The following is an 18,385-nucleotide window of genomic DNA, read 5'->3' as shown; positions in this document are numbered from 1 at the left end:
AAAGGATGCGTCATCAAGTCCGTGGAAAAAAAATAAATGACTGGGACCATTCCTCCGCATCACGCGTGTTATTCTTGGCCCAGGTAGAACCGTTTCACACCTGGGCCCGGACCTCTGCGATCCGTTTCCGGTCGCAGCAGAACAAGAACCGTCTGTGCTGCCCGGCAAAAAAAAGAAAAAAAACACGCGCGTAAAGCTCAAGAGTTAAACCGACGCGTGCTTGTCAGACGAACGAGCGGCGTGCCCGACGCGTGGCGTGGATCGGTGTCTGTCAGGAAGTCAGGTCCGCCTTCAAAATAAAAGAAGGAAAAGCGACGAGCGTGAAAACCTCTGACTGTCGTGAAGGGGGTTGTTTATTATCGGACGCGGCTTTTATTTTAAAGGGCACGAGCGGAAGTCGCGTGGTTCACGTAGCCGCAGACTACGTCAGAAGCGGAGACGAGACGCACCGGAGACGCAGCGCTCAGATCAAAACGCGCTCACGGGCGGAGGCGCACGTTGAGGCTGAACGCGCTGGTGGCTCCTCATCTTCCTCCTCCTCCTCCTCCTCCTCATGGATCCTCCTCGGGATCGCGCTCCTCTCTCCGCCGGATAAGTTTTGGATTTAACGCGCCGTGTCATGGGGATATACTTTTTGTGCGCTTTTTGTGGATCGATGCTGCATTGATGGAAAACATGTCACCGCAGCAGGGGACCATGGGACAAACCAGGTCCGACTCCGTGGCGGGGGAGAGGAAGGCGCCCCCCGACAACAAAAAGGTACCGGGACCCGCGTCTCCGTGGAGAGGGGGTGTTTGATGCTGGATGTGGTCTGCGCCTTTTACGCACAGATTTCCACGGTTCGCTCTTTTAACACTCCGGAGATAAATCTGAGCAGGATTTATTTAGTAGACAAAGTTTGAATGCACCTGATGCTTCGGTGTAAATTGAAATGTGAATTTATTAATGGTATTTTTTTTACCCACATCATTTTGGTGATGCATTTAAATAACGAGCTGTTGTTTACATGCATTGATTTTGCGTTTATTTCATTAAGTTTTACAACGTTTGGTTTCTCTGGAGGATTTTGCGCTTTGAAATCTATTTTCCAATTCTAAAGGATTTAAAGAAAGAAAAAAATCTGGCAAATCTACTATTTTGGTAGATAAGAGTACCATATCTAGAGTTAATATGAATACAAACGCGCAGATCTCCTTCTTATCATGTAATTTTACTGGTCTTCACTTGTTATCCCGCTTAAAGCAGTTTCTGAGTGCAGATTAAAAAGTACTTTAAAGGTAATATTGAAAATTTAAGTTCTGGCTTCTCATCGCTGCAGCTGTAATAAAAAAAATAAAGGTAGTTTTAAATATGAGTCGTGCATTTTCTGTGAACGCAGTCCTCTTTGGTAGAATTATTAATTTAGTGTAGATTTAATTCATGAATTTGTAGTAAACAGCGCCCCCCATTCAGCGCGTGTTTAAAACGTGTAACTGCAGCTTTCAGCAGCCAGGACGTTGGAGGATTTTAAATCAATAAAAATGCTGCAAAAATCAGAGATCGGTGGAGTTAAAGCCAATATTAATATAATATACAGTATCAGAAATTGATTTAACCTGTATAATAAAATATAATTATTGCGTAGGATATTAATAATGTAATTAGTTCACAGATGAATAGTGAAATAAAGTGAGATCAATAAATAATAACGTCTTAAATGATAATAAAAGTAATTAAAAAAGGTTCTGTGTTTGTGCCAGAATACAATCACTTCCCTTTTCTGAGTGTTTGTCTGCTACATCTCAGCCTGTTCTGTATTCCGGCCCGCTTTGAGAAACACTCTGTCGCGTTCATCTCTGGTAAATTGTGAAAAGCGAACCACCGGACTCGGCCGAGGGAACCGAACCCTCTGCTTTGTCCTCGCCGACTCATAAACTCTGCACAAACGTCGAGTTTCTGCATGCCGCCCAACACCCAGGAATTATGAGTGTTGACATGTAAGTGTCAGAATGTTAAGGGTCCGCCTTGAACTGCACTCGAGGTGCATGATGGGTATTTACTCGGCGCTGGTGACGGGCCCCCGGCTTCCTGTTCGGTTCCTGCATGCGGATTGAAAAGCACGTCAAACGTTGCTCCCCATCCCATCCGCACCTCGTTGGAAATGTGTGTGTGTGTGTGTGTGAAAAGCAGAAGTGCATCAATCGTGGAGGTCGTATGGAAAACTGCTGACCTTTGCAGGATCGTCTGCGTCAGTGAAACCGTTTCATGACGTTTTGACGTCCTGAATAAACACGCTAGAAACGCGCTGCATCTCAAACGGCATGTCGGGATGACCCGAGTCGCCGGAACGCCGCCTCGCCATCGCTGCAAAGCGACCTCAGAGCGCTCGCTGGTTTAATTCCCCTTTGCTGCTTTTGATTCTTCAGCATGAGAGGAAGCACACAAACATTATGCAACCTCCAGACGACACACTTCTCTTCCTCTCGGTCACATCCTCTTCATCAACAGTCCGGTGGCTTTCCTCTTTGCTGCTTTCGCTTCTCGTTGCTTCCCCCCGTCTGTCTGTATTTGTGTTTCGTCTGCTCCTCGTCGCTCGTGAGGATTTTACTCAGAACGGTGCAAAGCATCGCCTTCGGCTTCCATTGACCTTTCTCCCCCCCCCCTTTCTCCCCCTGCCCCCCCCGTGTAGAAGATGAAGACCTTGGCCCAGAGGCGACAGTCGGCTCCCTCGCTGGTCATCAGCAAAGCGCTCACCAGATCCAGGAGCACATCCAGGTATGAGCAAATACAGCAGTTGTTATTCACCAACATTTGTCACTGCAGCTCTGTCACTCGGGGGGGGGGGGCTGCAGGGTTAAGCTGATCACGCTGGACATGAGAAAAATCCAGATGAATAAAGTGTGCTGAAGTGGAAAGTTGGGCTTCCAGCAATATAAATCAGCGGCCGGCCTCCCCAGTCATGGCTCGCTGGGGAGGGGGCGGGGGGGGGGGTCTGACTCCTCCCGGAGCTATCTGGCTTTTCATCACGCTTGTATCCCACAAATCCCTTCCTCTTCCTTTAATGGGCTCGGAAATAAGCCATGCAGGCCCCTCGGGTGGGGTGGGGGGGTGGGGGTGGGTTGTTTATTTACTAGAATGATTGTCTCACTTATCTTTTAGCTTTTTTTTTGCAGAGGGGGGGGGGGGGCATTTTAGAGGAAGAAGATATTCCTGAAATTTAATAGACTTTGAAGAAAACAGATTTCTTTTTTTTTTTTTTTATAAGGAAGCGAATCGGAATCCTTTGGGAAATGCGGTGGACTCGCCGATAGACGGAAGACATTGAAAGGCTTTTTCAAAGGACGCATCACCTGCTCCGTCCTACCTGCGTGTCTCCGGACCCTTGGAGTCACGGCTCCACGGTCTCAGGTGTCAGCCTTAACCTTTGACCTCTCATCAGGAGGCTGGGGGGGGGGGGGTCCCCACTCTGGGTCGACACCTCCCGTGTGAAGGAGTGGGTGGGGGATGTCCGGATGTGGTCTCAGCAGGGGAGGGATGTGAAATTAAAGGAGTCATGCGACTCCCGGTTGGGATTAGTGACACTTTCTTTATTTCCTTCTCTTCCTGTTATGAGTTTAAACTTTTTAAGCAGGTTTTTTCCGTGTTTTTGGAAAACCGTTGCGTGGAGTTTTCTGACTTCCTACAGGCCTGTGAACCGACACGGAGCTCAACACAATGCTCAACACAGCTCAGCTGGACCGCCTGCATCACGTCATGCAGCCTCGCCCCTCGGCCTGCAGGCTCCACGGTCCGGGGTATTAAGCGTTCACAGTGGAAACCCCCCCCTTCCTGCGCTGCATGCAGTAAAGTAGATTCGCAGCGAGGAATGGAAACACGTGATTGGCTGAGACTCAACCTCACAGGCACATGTTCCTCATTAATGCACTCATCAGGTTGTTACGCTGCAAGTCGTGACCTGCCGTTTGTGTCATGGTTCTGGTTACGTCGTTTGAGGACGTCCATCCGTCCATCCGTCCACACGTCACGCTAAAGACGGGCTTTAAAGACCTCTGTTAGAACCATCATGTGTGTGTGTGTTGGATAATGCGAGGATATTCAGTCTCATTCTGGCCTCGTTCTTCAATACGTTCTCCTGAAACTCCTTCTACATCGTCCAGAGGGGCGGGCCGATGCCATTGGCCGTTTGGGAATGTCGAATATCTGCATTTTCCAAAAACTCCACTTGCGTTTCTTCTCATTAAAAAGGGCGAGGTCAGCTTCTGGAACACATCGTTGATTCCTTCAACGTGAAGTCTTCTGACGCATTTCCATGGCAACGCTTTGATGTCGGATAACTTGCTTTTTTTTTTAAACATTTTTATCAATCCTGATTCGGGCTGACTGCTGCACGGAACGCGTCATTTTAACGTTCCTCTTTGAGGAACCGGCTGAGCTTCGCCCATTGTTTCGTCGCCTCTCACACATAAAGTCACTTCTCGTTGTCTTTATTGCTGCTTTTACTGCAGCGCTAAAAAAAAAAAAAGCCTTTGTGGATTTATTTGTGCAATGACATCTCACGTATGCAGGTTAACTGACGCACACACACACACACACACACACACACACACACTCTTATAGACCTGACAATCGTCCCTTGTCCTGACAGCCTTTGTGTCGGGGACAGAGGTCAGTCGTCTCATGATGCTGTCCTCCTCGTGCAGAAACACACGTACAAGTTCAACGGGAGACACACAAACACACACGCTGTGTTTTCAGGTCGTCAACCAATCCCAGTCCTCTTTGGGATTATCATTAAACGGGAGCGGATGGAGTTGCATGAAGACAGGTGCATTGTGGGGTTTGGCAGATTCTATTTAGACGGAGAGAAAAAGTCACATTTGGAGAATAAAGAGTGAAAAGCAGGACCCTGGGAGGAAGAATGAAGTCAAGGAAGTTCCCTGGTTCCCTGTCGGCGTTCCCTCGGAGAGGAACACTGACTGGTTTGTGATTCACGGCCACCGGTTTCCATCGGAGGGTCTCGCTCCGGAACCGGTCCCCTTTTTAATGTAGGCGCGGATCTAGATGAAGGCTTTATGTTTATTTTCCATTAAATGGCAGCGTTTAGCAGCTCTACCTAAAGACGGCGACGCCTCAGCTTCGTGATTGATGCTGATCAGACGCATCAGCATTCACACACGGCTCATGTCCCGCTTCATTATTCATGCGTCCAGCATTAGCATGCAATGGGTCACCGCCGCGCCTCGAGTCCCAAAAAAGTCAACAGTTCTCCCCACAGTCTCCTCCACAAAGGCCGTGTCTGCCGGGTCAGGCCGAGCCGGGCCGCCAATTTATCAACATCACACGATGCACAATGGCGCCCGTCAGCCGTTGCACGTGGGGCATTCCCCCCCCCCCCCCCCCCCAGCAAAGGGGGGACGTGTCCGTGGGACCCATTGGGAAGCTCTGAGGCTCTGAAAAACATTTACAAGCTGCAAACCAGAAAGAAGATGCTTGATTGACATTCCGGATGGGAGAAGGAGATTTGTTCCACTCCCAGTTTTTTTTTTTTACCCCTTAGATGGTATAAATCTAAGAACTCCTGAGGTTCGCTCGGCCTCCCCTTGATTTACTTTGGGCAACACAAACAGAAGGAGACACACTCCGGGGAAATCCTTTTGCCTTTCTCTAATTAATGACGAGCAGCCGTTCATGTGATCTCTGATTCTTTGTTTCCAACCAGCGAGTCGAGTTGGAACGCCGCTGAGGTGTGTGCGTGTGTGTGTGTGTGTGTGTGTGTGAACCCAGAAGTGGGTGTGAACATGCGTGAGAGAGCAAACTTAAAGTGTGTGTGTTTATGTACACAAAAGAGACACAGAGATAGACAATTTGTGTGCGTGTGTGTGTGCGTGTGTGTGTGTAACTGGAGATTTAGGTCTTTAATCTGCCCTCTGGGGTAAACAGGAAAGGATGGAGTTCTTAAACCATTTCCTCTTCCTCCCAGAATTCCCTCCTGAGTTCTCCCGTCCATCAGTGGCACAGATTGACGGCGTTCCATGAAGGTTGTGTGAAAGTGAAGGACAGAAACGGTCTATTCAATGTTCGAGATTGAAAACGGGACGTGGACGGGGAGGGGGAGGGGGGGGGGGGGGGGGGCTCACCGCTCGCCGAAAATCTATGTGAGAAAACATTGTTGTCGTTTCTCAACACACGGTTGCAGGAATTTCAGAATTTCACAACCTAGAAGCCAAAATACGGTTGAAATATTCAGAGAATCCACAAGATATTTCCTAAACCCAACCCGGACCCACGATCCTCCCCTCCAGTAAAACCCGTTTATGCTGATCTGCCCCCCCCCCCCAGGGAAAGCTGCCTGACTCCAGTCAGCCCGGAATGCTGTCCCCTGGTCCAGGCCTTCCTGGCCGAGTGTCCGGGCCGCCTCTTCCTGGGTCACGCCCAATCGCAGCTGAAGACGGGCCTGCAGACCCAGGACCGGCATCTCTTCCTTTTCACCGACGCGCTGCTCGTCGCCAAGGCCAAGTAAGTTTCCTGCTGAACCCCCCCCCCATCCCCATCATTCCTTCCACAGTATATAATTATTTCCCAGCCAATTAAATCCATATGAAGCCTGGCTGAGATCAGAACCACGCCGGCCTCTCTCTCGGGTCGACGGTCCGGGCTCGGCGCCGGCTGAGGGAACGAACTGCAACACACTCCTTCAAAAATAGAAACTTAAAGAGCACATGTTTGTTTTTTTGAAGTCCGTCCACACACACACACACCTCGATGCAGATGCAGCAGGACCTCTGTGGTCATGTGCCAGTGGGCGGAGCTAACCCCTGCGGCTGCTACATCGTGGCCGGGTTAGAGGAATGTGTTGGTGTGTGTGTGTGTACGTGCACAGAGACTATATGTGAATCCACATGGGAACGTTTGGACTTTTTCCCTCCATAATTACAGACGTTCCGGTTGCTGAAGACGCTCCTCCAGAGCCAGTCTGTCCTTAAATGCTGAAAATAGCCGACGGCTTTTTATAATTCTAATCCATACGAAGCGTCTGTGGAGGAGCCGCCGCGCGTGCGTGCGTGTGTGTCGGAAGTTCACGTGGACGCCAGTTTGGATCCTACTGGGTAACACTTTTCCACGTCGGCCCTCTACAGGTCCTCGTCTCACTTCAAGGCGAAGGCTCGGGTGCGAGTGTGTGAGATGTGGACGGCCAGCTGCATCGAGGAGGTGTGTGAGGGGAGCACCAACCCGGAGAGGAGCTTCGTCATGGGCTGGCCCACCTGTAACTGTGTGGCCTCCTTCAGGTAGACACCCCCCCCCACTCCCACAGCCGTACGTTTTCCATCACCACGATCTTCCCAGGGTGCTTCAGCTTCGGTCGCTTCCCACTCGACCCAATCCCGATTATCGATCGTTGGCTCTCTTTGCTTTTCCTCTGCAGCTCCGAGGCGCACAAGGACAAATGGCTGTCGCTCATCAGAAGGTAAACGCTCCGGCTTGGACTCTCACTGATTGTTGCACGGCGGCTCGTTTGACCCGCTGCCGTCTCGTCCACGCTTTCTGATTTTTGGCTTTCTCCTCGGTGTCCCCCCCCCCCCCCCCCCCCAACGTGCAGCCGGATAACCGAGGGAAAAGAAAAGGACGACCCCAAGACGATTCCCCTGAAGATATTTGCGAAGGACATGGGAAATTGCGCCTATGTAAGAATCTCTCGTTTCCTCCGTGACTTTTTTTTTTTGTGGCTTCTGGTCAGCACAGAATTGATTGTTCGCTCCCCCCCCTGGTCGGGATGTTTCTACTCTGATTGCAAAATGCTTCTTCCAGGCCAAGACGCTGGCGGTCAGCAACAACGACTGCACCACGGATGTCATCCGAAAGGCGCTGCTGCAGTTTGGCATAGCAGTGAGTAACCGAAGACCGTCCCGGGGGCAAATCTCAAGCGCTTAGGGGGCAATAATGTGAAAGCGTTTAGTTATTTTCACTGAGGTGGATCTTTCCTCTCGCTCCAGGGCTGCGTTAAAGACCACCGGCTGTGGGTGAGCTCTTGCAAGGACGAACCTCCGTATCCTCTCATTGGTGAGCCAAACCTTTATAATAAATCATTTTAATCATCAGATTTTGTGCTCATGACCTCTAACCTCTGGGACCTTGACCTCTCATTCAGGCCACGAGTTTCCCTTCAGCATTAAGATGAGCCACATTCGGGATGGCGGGAGCAGCGGGGGAGGGGCGTTGAAGGATCCCCTGAGTCCCATAGACTGCCCCGGGGTGCTGCTGCTGGACCAGTGTCTCCCGCCGGACACCCAGTGCCGGTTTATCCTCAAACACAGCAAGGCCGTCCCCGGACCGGCGCCGCTCATTGGTCAGCTGATAGGGACCGTGGTTTTTATACAGGTCATATGATGGGGGGGGGGGAGTAATCAAATGGTTTGCCCCGAGGAAGACGGAGCAAGTTGCGTCTGAGGAACGGGAGATGATGAGTTTGTTTCATTCAACATGACATTTGATGTTTTTGAATTGGCTGACTCGACTAATCATGAATCGTATTCTCTTTATATAACCGGCAAAAAGGGAATATGAGGATACGGAACGCCGAATCTGGATTTCTTTCGCTCGGGGGGGCATTTTATGAAACCGTTTTTTTCATCCGCTCGGTAACGTTAGAGGAACGAATCGGCAGGAGATCGAGAAGAAGAGGAGTGGATGAGATGAACGGTGGGAAAGGGGTTTTTTTTGCGCCCGGACGCGGGGCTGCAGCAGATGTTATGAGAGGCTCTGTGTCCCGATAAGAAAAACAGCAGACAGACAATGAGGAAGAAACCCCAGGAGAAAAAAACGAGTGTGAGAAGAGGAAGACGGAAAGAGGGAAAGAGACGAGTCAGCTCGTGGAGCGAGTGCGAAGGCCAGCATGGGTGAAGGAAAAAGAAACAACAGACTGCAGGAGATGGAAGGAAGGATTTATGGCGGCGGGGGGGGGGGTGAGAGGGAGGCCGGGGACACGGGTAGGCAGCGGACAAAAAGACACGGACAAGATGAGGAGAAGCCCAGTGTTTTCCATAGCACAGGCCTCGCCGTGTTTTCCTTTGCCCCCAGCAGAATAACATCTTATGCAATGCAGCCATCGATTGCTAATTACTCACTCGCTAGTAGCTGTGGCACGATCCCATTTATAGGCCTTTATTCCCAAGCATCCCTGCAGGCAATTCCTGTTTCGAGGATGTGTTGGGGGGGAAAAACGTTAAAAAAAAAAAAAAGTTTCCCTCTAACTTTTCTCAGACGGCAGAAATGCCCGTCTTTAGACGTTACCGTTATGTCCGAAATGGAAAAAATCAGCAAGATTTGCTGCCGTGTTGACAATCACTTACGTTCTGCTCTGACACGACGGATCTTGACAGACCTTCTTGCTGAAGCATAAACCCTGGCGGAGCCGGAAAGGCCTTCATGTCCCACGGAGACATCGTGGATTTGATTGACACGTCTCTCTCTCTCTCTCTCTCTCAGTTGGCGAAATGATTCCGTGCAGCGGTCGGACGAATGTCTGCTGCAGATTCTCGTCAGCGTGCGCTTCGTTGCGCTCACAAGTGTCCGCTTTCACAAGCGCGGGGACGTGCTGCGCTGTTATGAGGGGACATATAGACCACCGTCCTGCAGACGGACGTTTAAACTAGCGGCCGCTGAGCAAACACTCCACGGGGAGCACGCTGAGACACACAAAGCCCCACACATGGGCCTAACATGGTGTTTGAACACGTCCAACAGGGGCTCTTTCTTAGTCTGCTGTCTCATTGGTGTCTTTCTGTCCCGCCGTGTTTTTTTTCCGGGTAATTTTTAGACAAGGCAGGAATTCAAGCCCTGATCCCAATTGGTCTCTCTGTTCCTCGTTTTTGGAGTGGCCCTCGGCGATACGGGGAGTAGCGGTTGAAGTCGTTGTCTAGGAAACGGGACACGGCCATTCCTACGGTGTGATTGGATCCAAATGATGTTCCTTCCAGGACACGAGGGTTCACACAAACTCAAATCAATGCAATTGTTTTCGTGTATTACTCAAGCATCCGACATTTGGTTCTCTGTGGAAGCGCAGCTCACCTCTTCCTCTTATTCTTCCTCTTCCTCTTCCTCCGCAGAGCCTGGCCAGCAGAAGTCTTTTAAGAGGAAGAGGTCTCTGATCAACTGGCCCTTCTGGAAGGGTTCCAACCCTCAGCTGGACACCCTGCCGCTGTCCACGCCGCCGCCGTCCCCCGCTCAGGGTCGGCTGTTCGGACGACCCTTGACCTCCGTCTGCTCTCCAGACCACGGCCTGCCCAAGCCAGTCATGGTGAGCCGAGTGTGGGGGCGGGGCACGTCTGAAAGGGTCACAGGGTATTTAGGGAAAGGCGGTTGGTTAACACCAAACCCAATGTCTCTCTTTCAGCTCCTTTGTTGCATTCTCATTTTATTTAACCGCTCATCTCTGCATCTCCAGGATATGCTGGCGTACCTCTACCTGGAGGGGCCGTACACCCGGGGCATCTTCAGGAGGTCAGCCGGGGCAAAAGCCTGCCGGGAGCTTCGGGACAGACTGGACAACGGGACGCAGGACCTGGAGATTCCACAGCAGTCTGTCTTCGTCATTGCGGCTGTCTTCAAGGTAAAAAAAAAATCCATCCAGCAAAAAAACAGAAATGATGGAACAATTATTTATTTTTTGTTGCCGGGTAGGTTTGAGACCTAACTCCAATGTTTGCAGGATTTCATGAGAAACATTCCCGGCAGTCTGCTGTGTGTGGATCTGTATGACCGGTGGATGGAGGCGACGGAGGCCGAGGCGATGGAGGAGAGGATGGAAGCCAACCGGAGGTAGGAGCATCGATCCGCGAGTCGGGCTCAAGCCCTGCTTTACTGCGAACGCTCTTTCTTCTGTTTTAAAGTTATGTCATGTGAAATATTAGATATCTTGTAAAAGAAAAGATGGTTTTTATTTTGACACCGTATATAAGAGGATGGAGACGGGGACTATCGCTTCAGCTCCAGACGGGAAAAAAACATTCCTTCTGCGTGGGAAAATAAAAGTAAAATGAAAGCAACAAAGAAAATGTTTGTGGAGAAATTCTTGTGGAGGCTGAGAACACACACACACGCACACACACGCACACATGCACTGCTGCTGCAGTCATTCAGTCGTCCTCATCCCTCCATCCTTCCGTCTCCTCCCCTCAGGTTGCTCCGCCTCCTACCCGGCGAGAACCTCCTCCTGCTGCAGCATGTGATCGCTGTGCTGCACCGTATCCAAGGCAACGCCAACGACAACCAGATGAATGCCTTCAACCTGTCCGTCTGCATCGCTCCCAGCATGCTTTGGGCTCCAGCGCCATGCACCCCCGAGATGGAGGGGGAGGGCACCAAAAAGGTGAGCCTATGGAAAGAGGCTGCGGCTAACTGTCATGAATTAATGCTGCGTATTCTCTATTGACGATCGAAATACTTTGATAGAAATCATTAGATTTCATTTCCTGTCACATGACGACAGGACGCAGGAACATCCAGTGCGATTGAGACGCCATGAAAGGGTTATTTCTGTCCAATAAGACGCAGACATGCCCCTCCGGTGCCGTCACGCCAATAGCTTTGGTCTTTATGTCCTCGGCCCATGGGAGTTTTTTCCCAGGAAGCAGGCGCAGAGCCGATGGCTAATTGCAGCGAGTCCTTATACGGCCTGCGAGTCAAACGGAAACACAAAACAGACACACAAAAAAGCGGAATGGAAAGAAATGCAGATTACAACTGTGTAGACACCAAGACACAAAACATGTACAGCTTTCTGATTCAATGTCTATCTGGAAAGCTGCTAGCATCTGACTAGCGGACAATGGCGTGCTCTTTGTGGGTGGCTTGATTGTGTGTGTGTGTGTGTGTGTGTGTGTGTGTGTGTGTGTGTACAGAGTATACGCTGGATGTGGTCGAGGTTCATTGAGAAAACATGCAAAGAATTTCCTCTAAAATCAAAACTGTGTACGCTTCAGAACAAAATGTTGAAACAGCCCTCCGTTTCACACACACACACACACACACACACACACACACACACACGGACAGTTGTCCGCAAACACATCTCTGACACCCACAAGTACCTAAATATCTCTTTACCATACACTGCCCTGATAACGCTTGACTTTCTCACTCACACTGCTTGTTTGTGCGCAGCCTGAACACAGAAGTCCTTTTTCTGGGAAGAAATGTTCCGAAATAACAAAGCGAGATTTCAACATCACACCCCCCCCCCCACACCCCCCACCCTCCCCTTTTGCGGTTTGAGCCAGGGGCACATTTAAACTAGCGTGGGTCCCTGGCTGTGTATGGGTTAGTACCCAGCCTTGTCTACAGACGTGAAGACTGAGCTCTGGCCACCTCAGTTTAGTCTCCGTGTCGTCCATGAAGCATATAATTTCGATGTTTCTGGCTAAACACAGTCTTTTCGGAGTTTCTAAGCGGCTTTAATTTGCGCGTTGCTTAAGATGGAGGCAGAAACAAATTGCTCCCAAGAATGTTGTTTTTCTCGAGCTCGTTTCTTCAAATCCAGTCCGAACTTTTACGTCAAATATGCATTCTCTTCTGTGTGTGTGTTTTTTTTTTTATTACTGTTAATTCTCAGTATTGCAGTATTAAGAGGAAGAATCTCTAGTGGATACGTTTAAGAATGTTTAAGATGACTTGAAGAGAGGGGAGGAAGGTTATTTTAAGTTTCTTTCACTGATGTAAAAAACACAGTATCATCAGCATAATGCTAACACCTGTACCGGGGGGGCAGAGATGGATTTCATTTCATTCTAATGACTATAGGATTCGGTTTTCAATAATGATGTCTTAATAATGATGTCTTCCGTTTCCTTCACGCTGCGTTTTGGATGTTAGCCCGAAGCCCACCGGCAGATCGACCAATCGGGACGGCTCAAAGGGTTTACAGTTATATCAGAGGCTTTACAGCCAAATCTCTTAAAAGCCACTCTGCTCGGCTTTTTTTACCAGCTTTGCAAATTATTTGTCTGACATGCAGCCGCCGCCGAAATAATCTGTGCGTAATTTAGTATTATGTGTCCTAGTTTAATAAATGCTGTCACTTTATGTTTTACACCGTCCCATATAAATTCAATAAAAGAGTCCATAAGTTAAACAACACATCATTATTTAATTTTAGAACTTGATCTAACAAGTCAAGACTGTTTATTAGTCAGACGGACTCTTCTGGCGAGTCGTGCAACACACACGGACGCCATGCAGACAAATGGACGGACAACATCTGGTCCGACAAATCAACAGCAAGTCCCTGAAGTGTCTTTGAAACCGAAAAAATCGCTCACTTATAAACACAACAGGCAGGTTTTCTAGGAAGAGGGGGGCGGGGGGGGGGGGGGGTGATGTGTCATCTTTGTCTGCTCGGTTTAAAAGATGCCGCTTCCTTGATTCTGAGTCTCTAAATATGACAGCAAATATAGAAAGGTGCATTTTCCTAGATGTGAAATACGCTAGTAACAAATCAAAACAACACATGATGTCATTTCTCATTATCGGGGACGTTATCCGGGGCTGGGAAGGAGGGGTTGGACAAAAAACAGCCTCCTGCAGAATGATAATATAGGTCACAAGAAAACAGCTGGACAGCTGTTTGGAGCTGATGCAACATTCAGAGTTCAAGTAAACGTGCAGGACGGTCAGCAGCTGCAGGTCGTGCACGGAAACGTCGTCGCTGACCGGGTGGGCGTCTCTTTCCCCGCAGGTTTGCGAGCTGGTTTGTTTCCTCATTGAAAACTGCTGCGGCGTCCTGGGAGAAGACGTCGCCTCGCTGTTCGGAGGTTTCTGCCAGAAGAGCGGCGGCGGCAGCGACCACGGTTCAGGTAAGGACCGGGCGCCGGGAAGCTGAGGTGGGGGGGGAAGTGTGTAACGGAAAAAAAAAAAAGAAGTCAGCCACGCTCGGGACAAAGACGCGCATTGAGGTTTGGACACAGGAGACGGCTTCACCTCGACGGTGATTTTTAGCCTGACTGGCTCACTTTGTGTGTTTCCATGTCAGCCGGGCCCGTTGATTGGGGTCAACAGCTTGACCCCGGAGCAATTTAGGTGATTTTGGAGGCTGATTCATTGATTTTCCTGGTGCGGGAACCACCAAAGAAGAAGCACAAATATCCAGATCTGGTTTTTATAGATGCGGGTTAACATGGAAATACATTTCCTTTTCCTCGGGAGTCGGGATATCCCAGTTGGGAGATATTAATATGATCGGTCCTCCTTTTCTTTCCTCCTCTCCCTTCCCAGATGTGTCGTCGTTCCAGATGAACGACTCCTCCTACGACAGTCTGGAGAACGAGCTGAACGACGAGCCGGAATCTCCCTGCCAGGAGCAGCTTCCCCTCCGGGACAAGGACAAGCCGGACAGCCGCAGCCGGGACTCTGTCATCACCCTCAGCGACTGCGAGCCCGACCCCGACCCCGAGGCCGACCTCTTGCTGCAGCTCCCTCCTCTGGCCAGGCCCCGGAGGTTCAGTCCCGTGGTTCGGCAGAACCGCTCCCGCCTGGCCAGCGGGCCGTCGCCGGGTCTCCGAAGGCTGAGGAGGAGCTCTGAGCCCGCCTTGGCCCTGGCGAGCGCGGCGCCCGCCGGGACAGCGGCCGCTCATGCTAACAGCCACCACACGCCGTTGAGGAAGGCGAGCTACGACGCAGCCATGGAGGGGGAGGAGGATGAAGTGTTTCTGGAGCAAGGGTTGAGCGGGCTGCAGCTGAAGGAGGAGGAAGAGGGCGGATGCGAGAAGGTCGGCGCTAAAGTCCAGAACTTCCGGAGGAAGATGAAGCACGTCCCGCCTCCTCCGCTGCGACTTGACGCCAGCTGTTCCAGCCTGTCGTCACCGGCGACTTCGCCCACAGGCTCCTCCCTCAGCTCTTTGGACTCCGCCTTCTCGCAGTACTCCACTGACTACCCCACCGCTGGGGTCGTCCCATTGGCCGAGCCTGCTCCTGCCTGCCCTGGGCGCCACCCGCTGTCCCCCAGGAATTCCCCTCCACAGATCGAAGCCCCAAAGCCCACCCAGGCCCCTCGAAGCAGCCAAACCGCTTCCCACCCCTATACGTGGTTCAAGAAAGAACGCCGTCTGTTGCTAAGGCAACCGGATAACGGACGCACAGAGGAGGACGCGCCTGCGGCAAACAGGAGGAGCCAACCAACGGCTAATGGCTACTCCACCGGTGCCCAGGACGCCGTGGTGGTCGACCAAACCTGCCAACCGAGATCCGGCAGCCCCCCGTCCTACCAGCAGGCTCTGCTTCAGCTCCAGAGGGGACAGTCTCCTTTCTACAGAGGGGCAGAGAAACCCCTGACGGTCCGAGAGCTGAGGCAGCTCGGCAACCAGACCGCCACCGACAGAACCCCGATCCCGCCGTCCCCGAACAGCCCCAAACGCACAGGAAGTGGGGGCGCGCAGCCTCCACAGGGGGTTTTCTACGGACAGAGCTCAACCACTCTGGTGCTGCGGAGACAGAAGTCCCACTCTCTGACCCCAGCCGTCGAGGACCACCAAGCAACGAGGACGCTGGACCGTTCCCGCCGAGCGTCCGAACCCGCCAGGGTCATTGCAAACTTTGCGTCCAGTCTCACTCTGGACAGACGTCGCCCCTCAAAAACTCAGCCCCGAAACGGCCTGAAGGTGTCAGAGGCGGAGCCACGCTGCCGCCTGTCGCCCACCGCCACCCAGGCTGTTCGGAACTACTTTTCCTCCCAGGGTCAGGAGGAGGAGGACGGCGTCTGCCTGAGGAGGAGTCAGGAGGTGGCGCTGGCGATCGCGCAGGGGAAGACGGAGTGGCAGAGCCGGCGGTGCAGTGACCCTCGAGCGGACGAGTTCGGTCAGCTGTTTTTTGCCGAAGAGTCGTACGTGTAAATCGGAGCGGTTTCTTTTCTACGTTCAGATGTGTCCGTCTCTGTTTTCCTGTAATGGTACCTGCAAAGTTTTCAAGGTACAATTTCTGCTTCTTCCTTGCAGCGAAGTCATTGGTTGTAATTATCACAATATTCGAGTTTCCAGAAACGCGGTTCTGGTTTCTGCGGCTGTGATCCGGGATGGAGAACCGTTGGTGTGTGTGTTCCGAGTGCTGCTCAATGGGATGTGATCGTCGATGTGTGTGTCCTGAACAGGAATGTGAGGAAACCTCCTTCATCCTCACTTTTATAGCACTTCTTTAATTTTTACCCAGAAATGGACACCGCCTGCAGAGTGTGTGTGTGTGTGTGTGTGCACGTGCTGACACTTAAAGATAAATGACCATCACCAGACATGCATAGTTAATAGATTACCATGACGACAGAGCGGTTTTAACGGGCTTTATAACAGTGTTATAATGAACTCTACAGACTCACACACTGGAATACGGCCATTATCACGTACTTTATCCTGCTTTATTATTATTATTATTCCCATTACAGTGAATCGTGTTCCTCATGTATAGTTTTAATATTTATGATGCAGAATACATGATTATATATAAATATATATATACCCTTATTTGGTATGTTGAGTGAAAAAAAACTCCAAATGTGTATTTTTCTACATGCCAATTCTGCTGCTGTCTCCATAGAAAGTATATTTGCTACAAAATGCACCATTTGTAAATTGTGTACATCTGACAGAATACCTTTTTGATTATAATAAATGTCGCTGTTGTGAAACTACAATTTGAATTTGAAGCAAAGTGAACATGAATTTGTTGCACGATGACGCATTTGCTGCTTTGGAGTTTCTCGCTCCGTCAGACGGTCCGGATTCAGTGGATCCACTGAATGTTTTGAGAACAGCTGCAGGAATCGAAACGCCTTCAGGTGAGCCGACGGGAGTTCACTGGGAACGAGGCAGCGGATAAATCTAGCGGTGATGTCACGTTTTACATAATCCTGACTTTCAATTTGGGATTATTAAAGTATCAACCAGACAACCCATCCAATAAAATGATTAGTTTGGCTTCAGCTGCAGAAATGTTTCTGCATTCGTGTTTCTTGGTTCTGCATCATAATTCATAAAGTCATAAAATCCCAGTAGCACGGATTACGTTCATGAATCTCTAGATTGACCTATAATTTGTGCAAAAAACAAAAACCACTTATAAAACCTCATAGTAGTATAAATAATCATAATATTTATTGCTTATGTCAGGAAACCAGAGACTCCGCACAGATGGGATTCAAACCCACAACATTCTTGCTGTGAGACGACAGCCCTAACCACTGCGCCACGGTGCCGCCCCAGGCTGAGGCAACCGGAGCTTATTTGATAAAAGTCACCATCAGCCAGGGCAAAGTCAAAAGTCTCATTAGTACGGAGGTTAAATATCTGGAAACATTCAAAAGGAACAACAGAAGAAACCTTTTCACAATAAAAGCTCCTCTTTAACCCCTGATTTAATGAGCTCAACAAACACCCGGACGATCTGGAACAATCCCAAAGGAGCGTCGTACCTGATGAAGGAGCGTCTGCAGGCATCCCAGCGCCCTGAAGCAATCCGTAAATATATTTTCATGTGCCTCAGATGTAAATGTTAGAGTCCAATGCCAAATAGCAACCAGCTGTTTAAACATGATTAATGCAGCTGTCGTCAGATAACAAAAGAAATACTTGGAGATTAACGCTGCGTGCCAAAAAACGTCAAGACATCTGCAGGAATATTTTCTGCTGCCAGTCCTCTGGCAGATGGAACGTGATGGAAGCAACATTTTTGTGGGTATTTGTAAAAAAAAAAAAAAAAAAAAAATCCTGACAGGTAGTTTACTTGCAGGAACAAAGCAAGCAAATACTGATCCATGCATCTGTCCAACTGTCCAATCAGTGAGGCATACTCTTTCAAACTCCTGCCTCCAGTTTCAAACTGTCCTCGGGATGCAGTTATAAAAGAAATGTAAATAATCATTAATCCACTTTATCTGAGGCCAAAATCTATTGAAGTAAAACAAACACTGTGGTTCTATTTCAAAATAAAAGACCCATAAAAACTTCATTCATAATTAAGAACATTAGATGATGAGGAAATTACATCGTAAAGCACGCATGAAGCTCATAAATACGATCGTGTGTGCGCGGAGGTTTATATCGGCCGAATGGCGGGTCAGCACAGCCTCCCGGGTCCAGATGGGTTCGAGCGGCGTGGAGCGAATCCCTCGCCGTCGCACTGATCCACAGAGACAGATCACATCTGCAGCATCTGTGGAATCTGCTCTCCCTCCGTGTCCGGCTGGATCCAGAAGGAATGGCAGCAGAATGAGGCCTTCGATCTAGAACGGCCTCCTTCTTTTGTGCATCTTGACTCCAGATTGGGAATTTTCATCAATCCGAAGCTGAAATAGATCCGGATCACTGAGAATCCCTTTTTTTTTTTCATCTCGTAAGCTACTCACGATAAATAAACCATTTTCAAACAC

The 18,385-nt window shown here is 49.9% G+C and overlaps 1 protein-coding gene across 1 annotated transcript; it reads left to right on the top strand.

Annotated features, from left to right (window-relative positions):
• The first annotated feature begins 654 nt into the window (after positions 1-654).
• Positions 655-15,860, top strand: LOC137902555 (rho GTPase-activating protein 20-like). Its single transcript, XM_068746643.1, has 15 exons — positions 655-759; positions 2,669-2,754; positions 6,319-6,495; positions 7,116-7,265; positions 7,403-7,444; positions 7,577-7,661; positions 7,786-7,863; positions 7,971-8,037; positions 8,126-8,323; positions 10,086-10,276; positions 10,424-10,588; positions 10,688-10,797; positions 11,158-11,347; positions 13,712-13,829; positions 14,248-15,860. The coding sequence occupies exons 1-15, from the start codon at positions 667-669 to the stop codon at positions 15,858-15,860; spliced, it is 3,363 nt and encodes a 1,120-aa protein (XP_068602744.1). The 5' UTR covers positions 655-666.
• Positions 15,861-18,385: the final 2,525 nt, after the last annotated feature.

This window comes from Brachionichthys hirsutus, chromosome 12 (assembly GCF_040956055.1).
Source record: "Brachionichthys hirsutus isolate HB-005 chromosome 12, CSIRO-AGI_Bhir_v1, whole genome shotgun sequence".
Classification (NCBI taxonomy): Eukaryota; Metazoa; Chordata; class Actinopteri; order Lophiiformes; family Brachionichthyidae; genus Brachionichthys; species Brachionichthys hirsutus.
The sequence above is the reverse complement of the archived record's forward strand: the minus strand, read 5'-3'. Positions and strand labels throughout refer to the sequence as shown.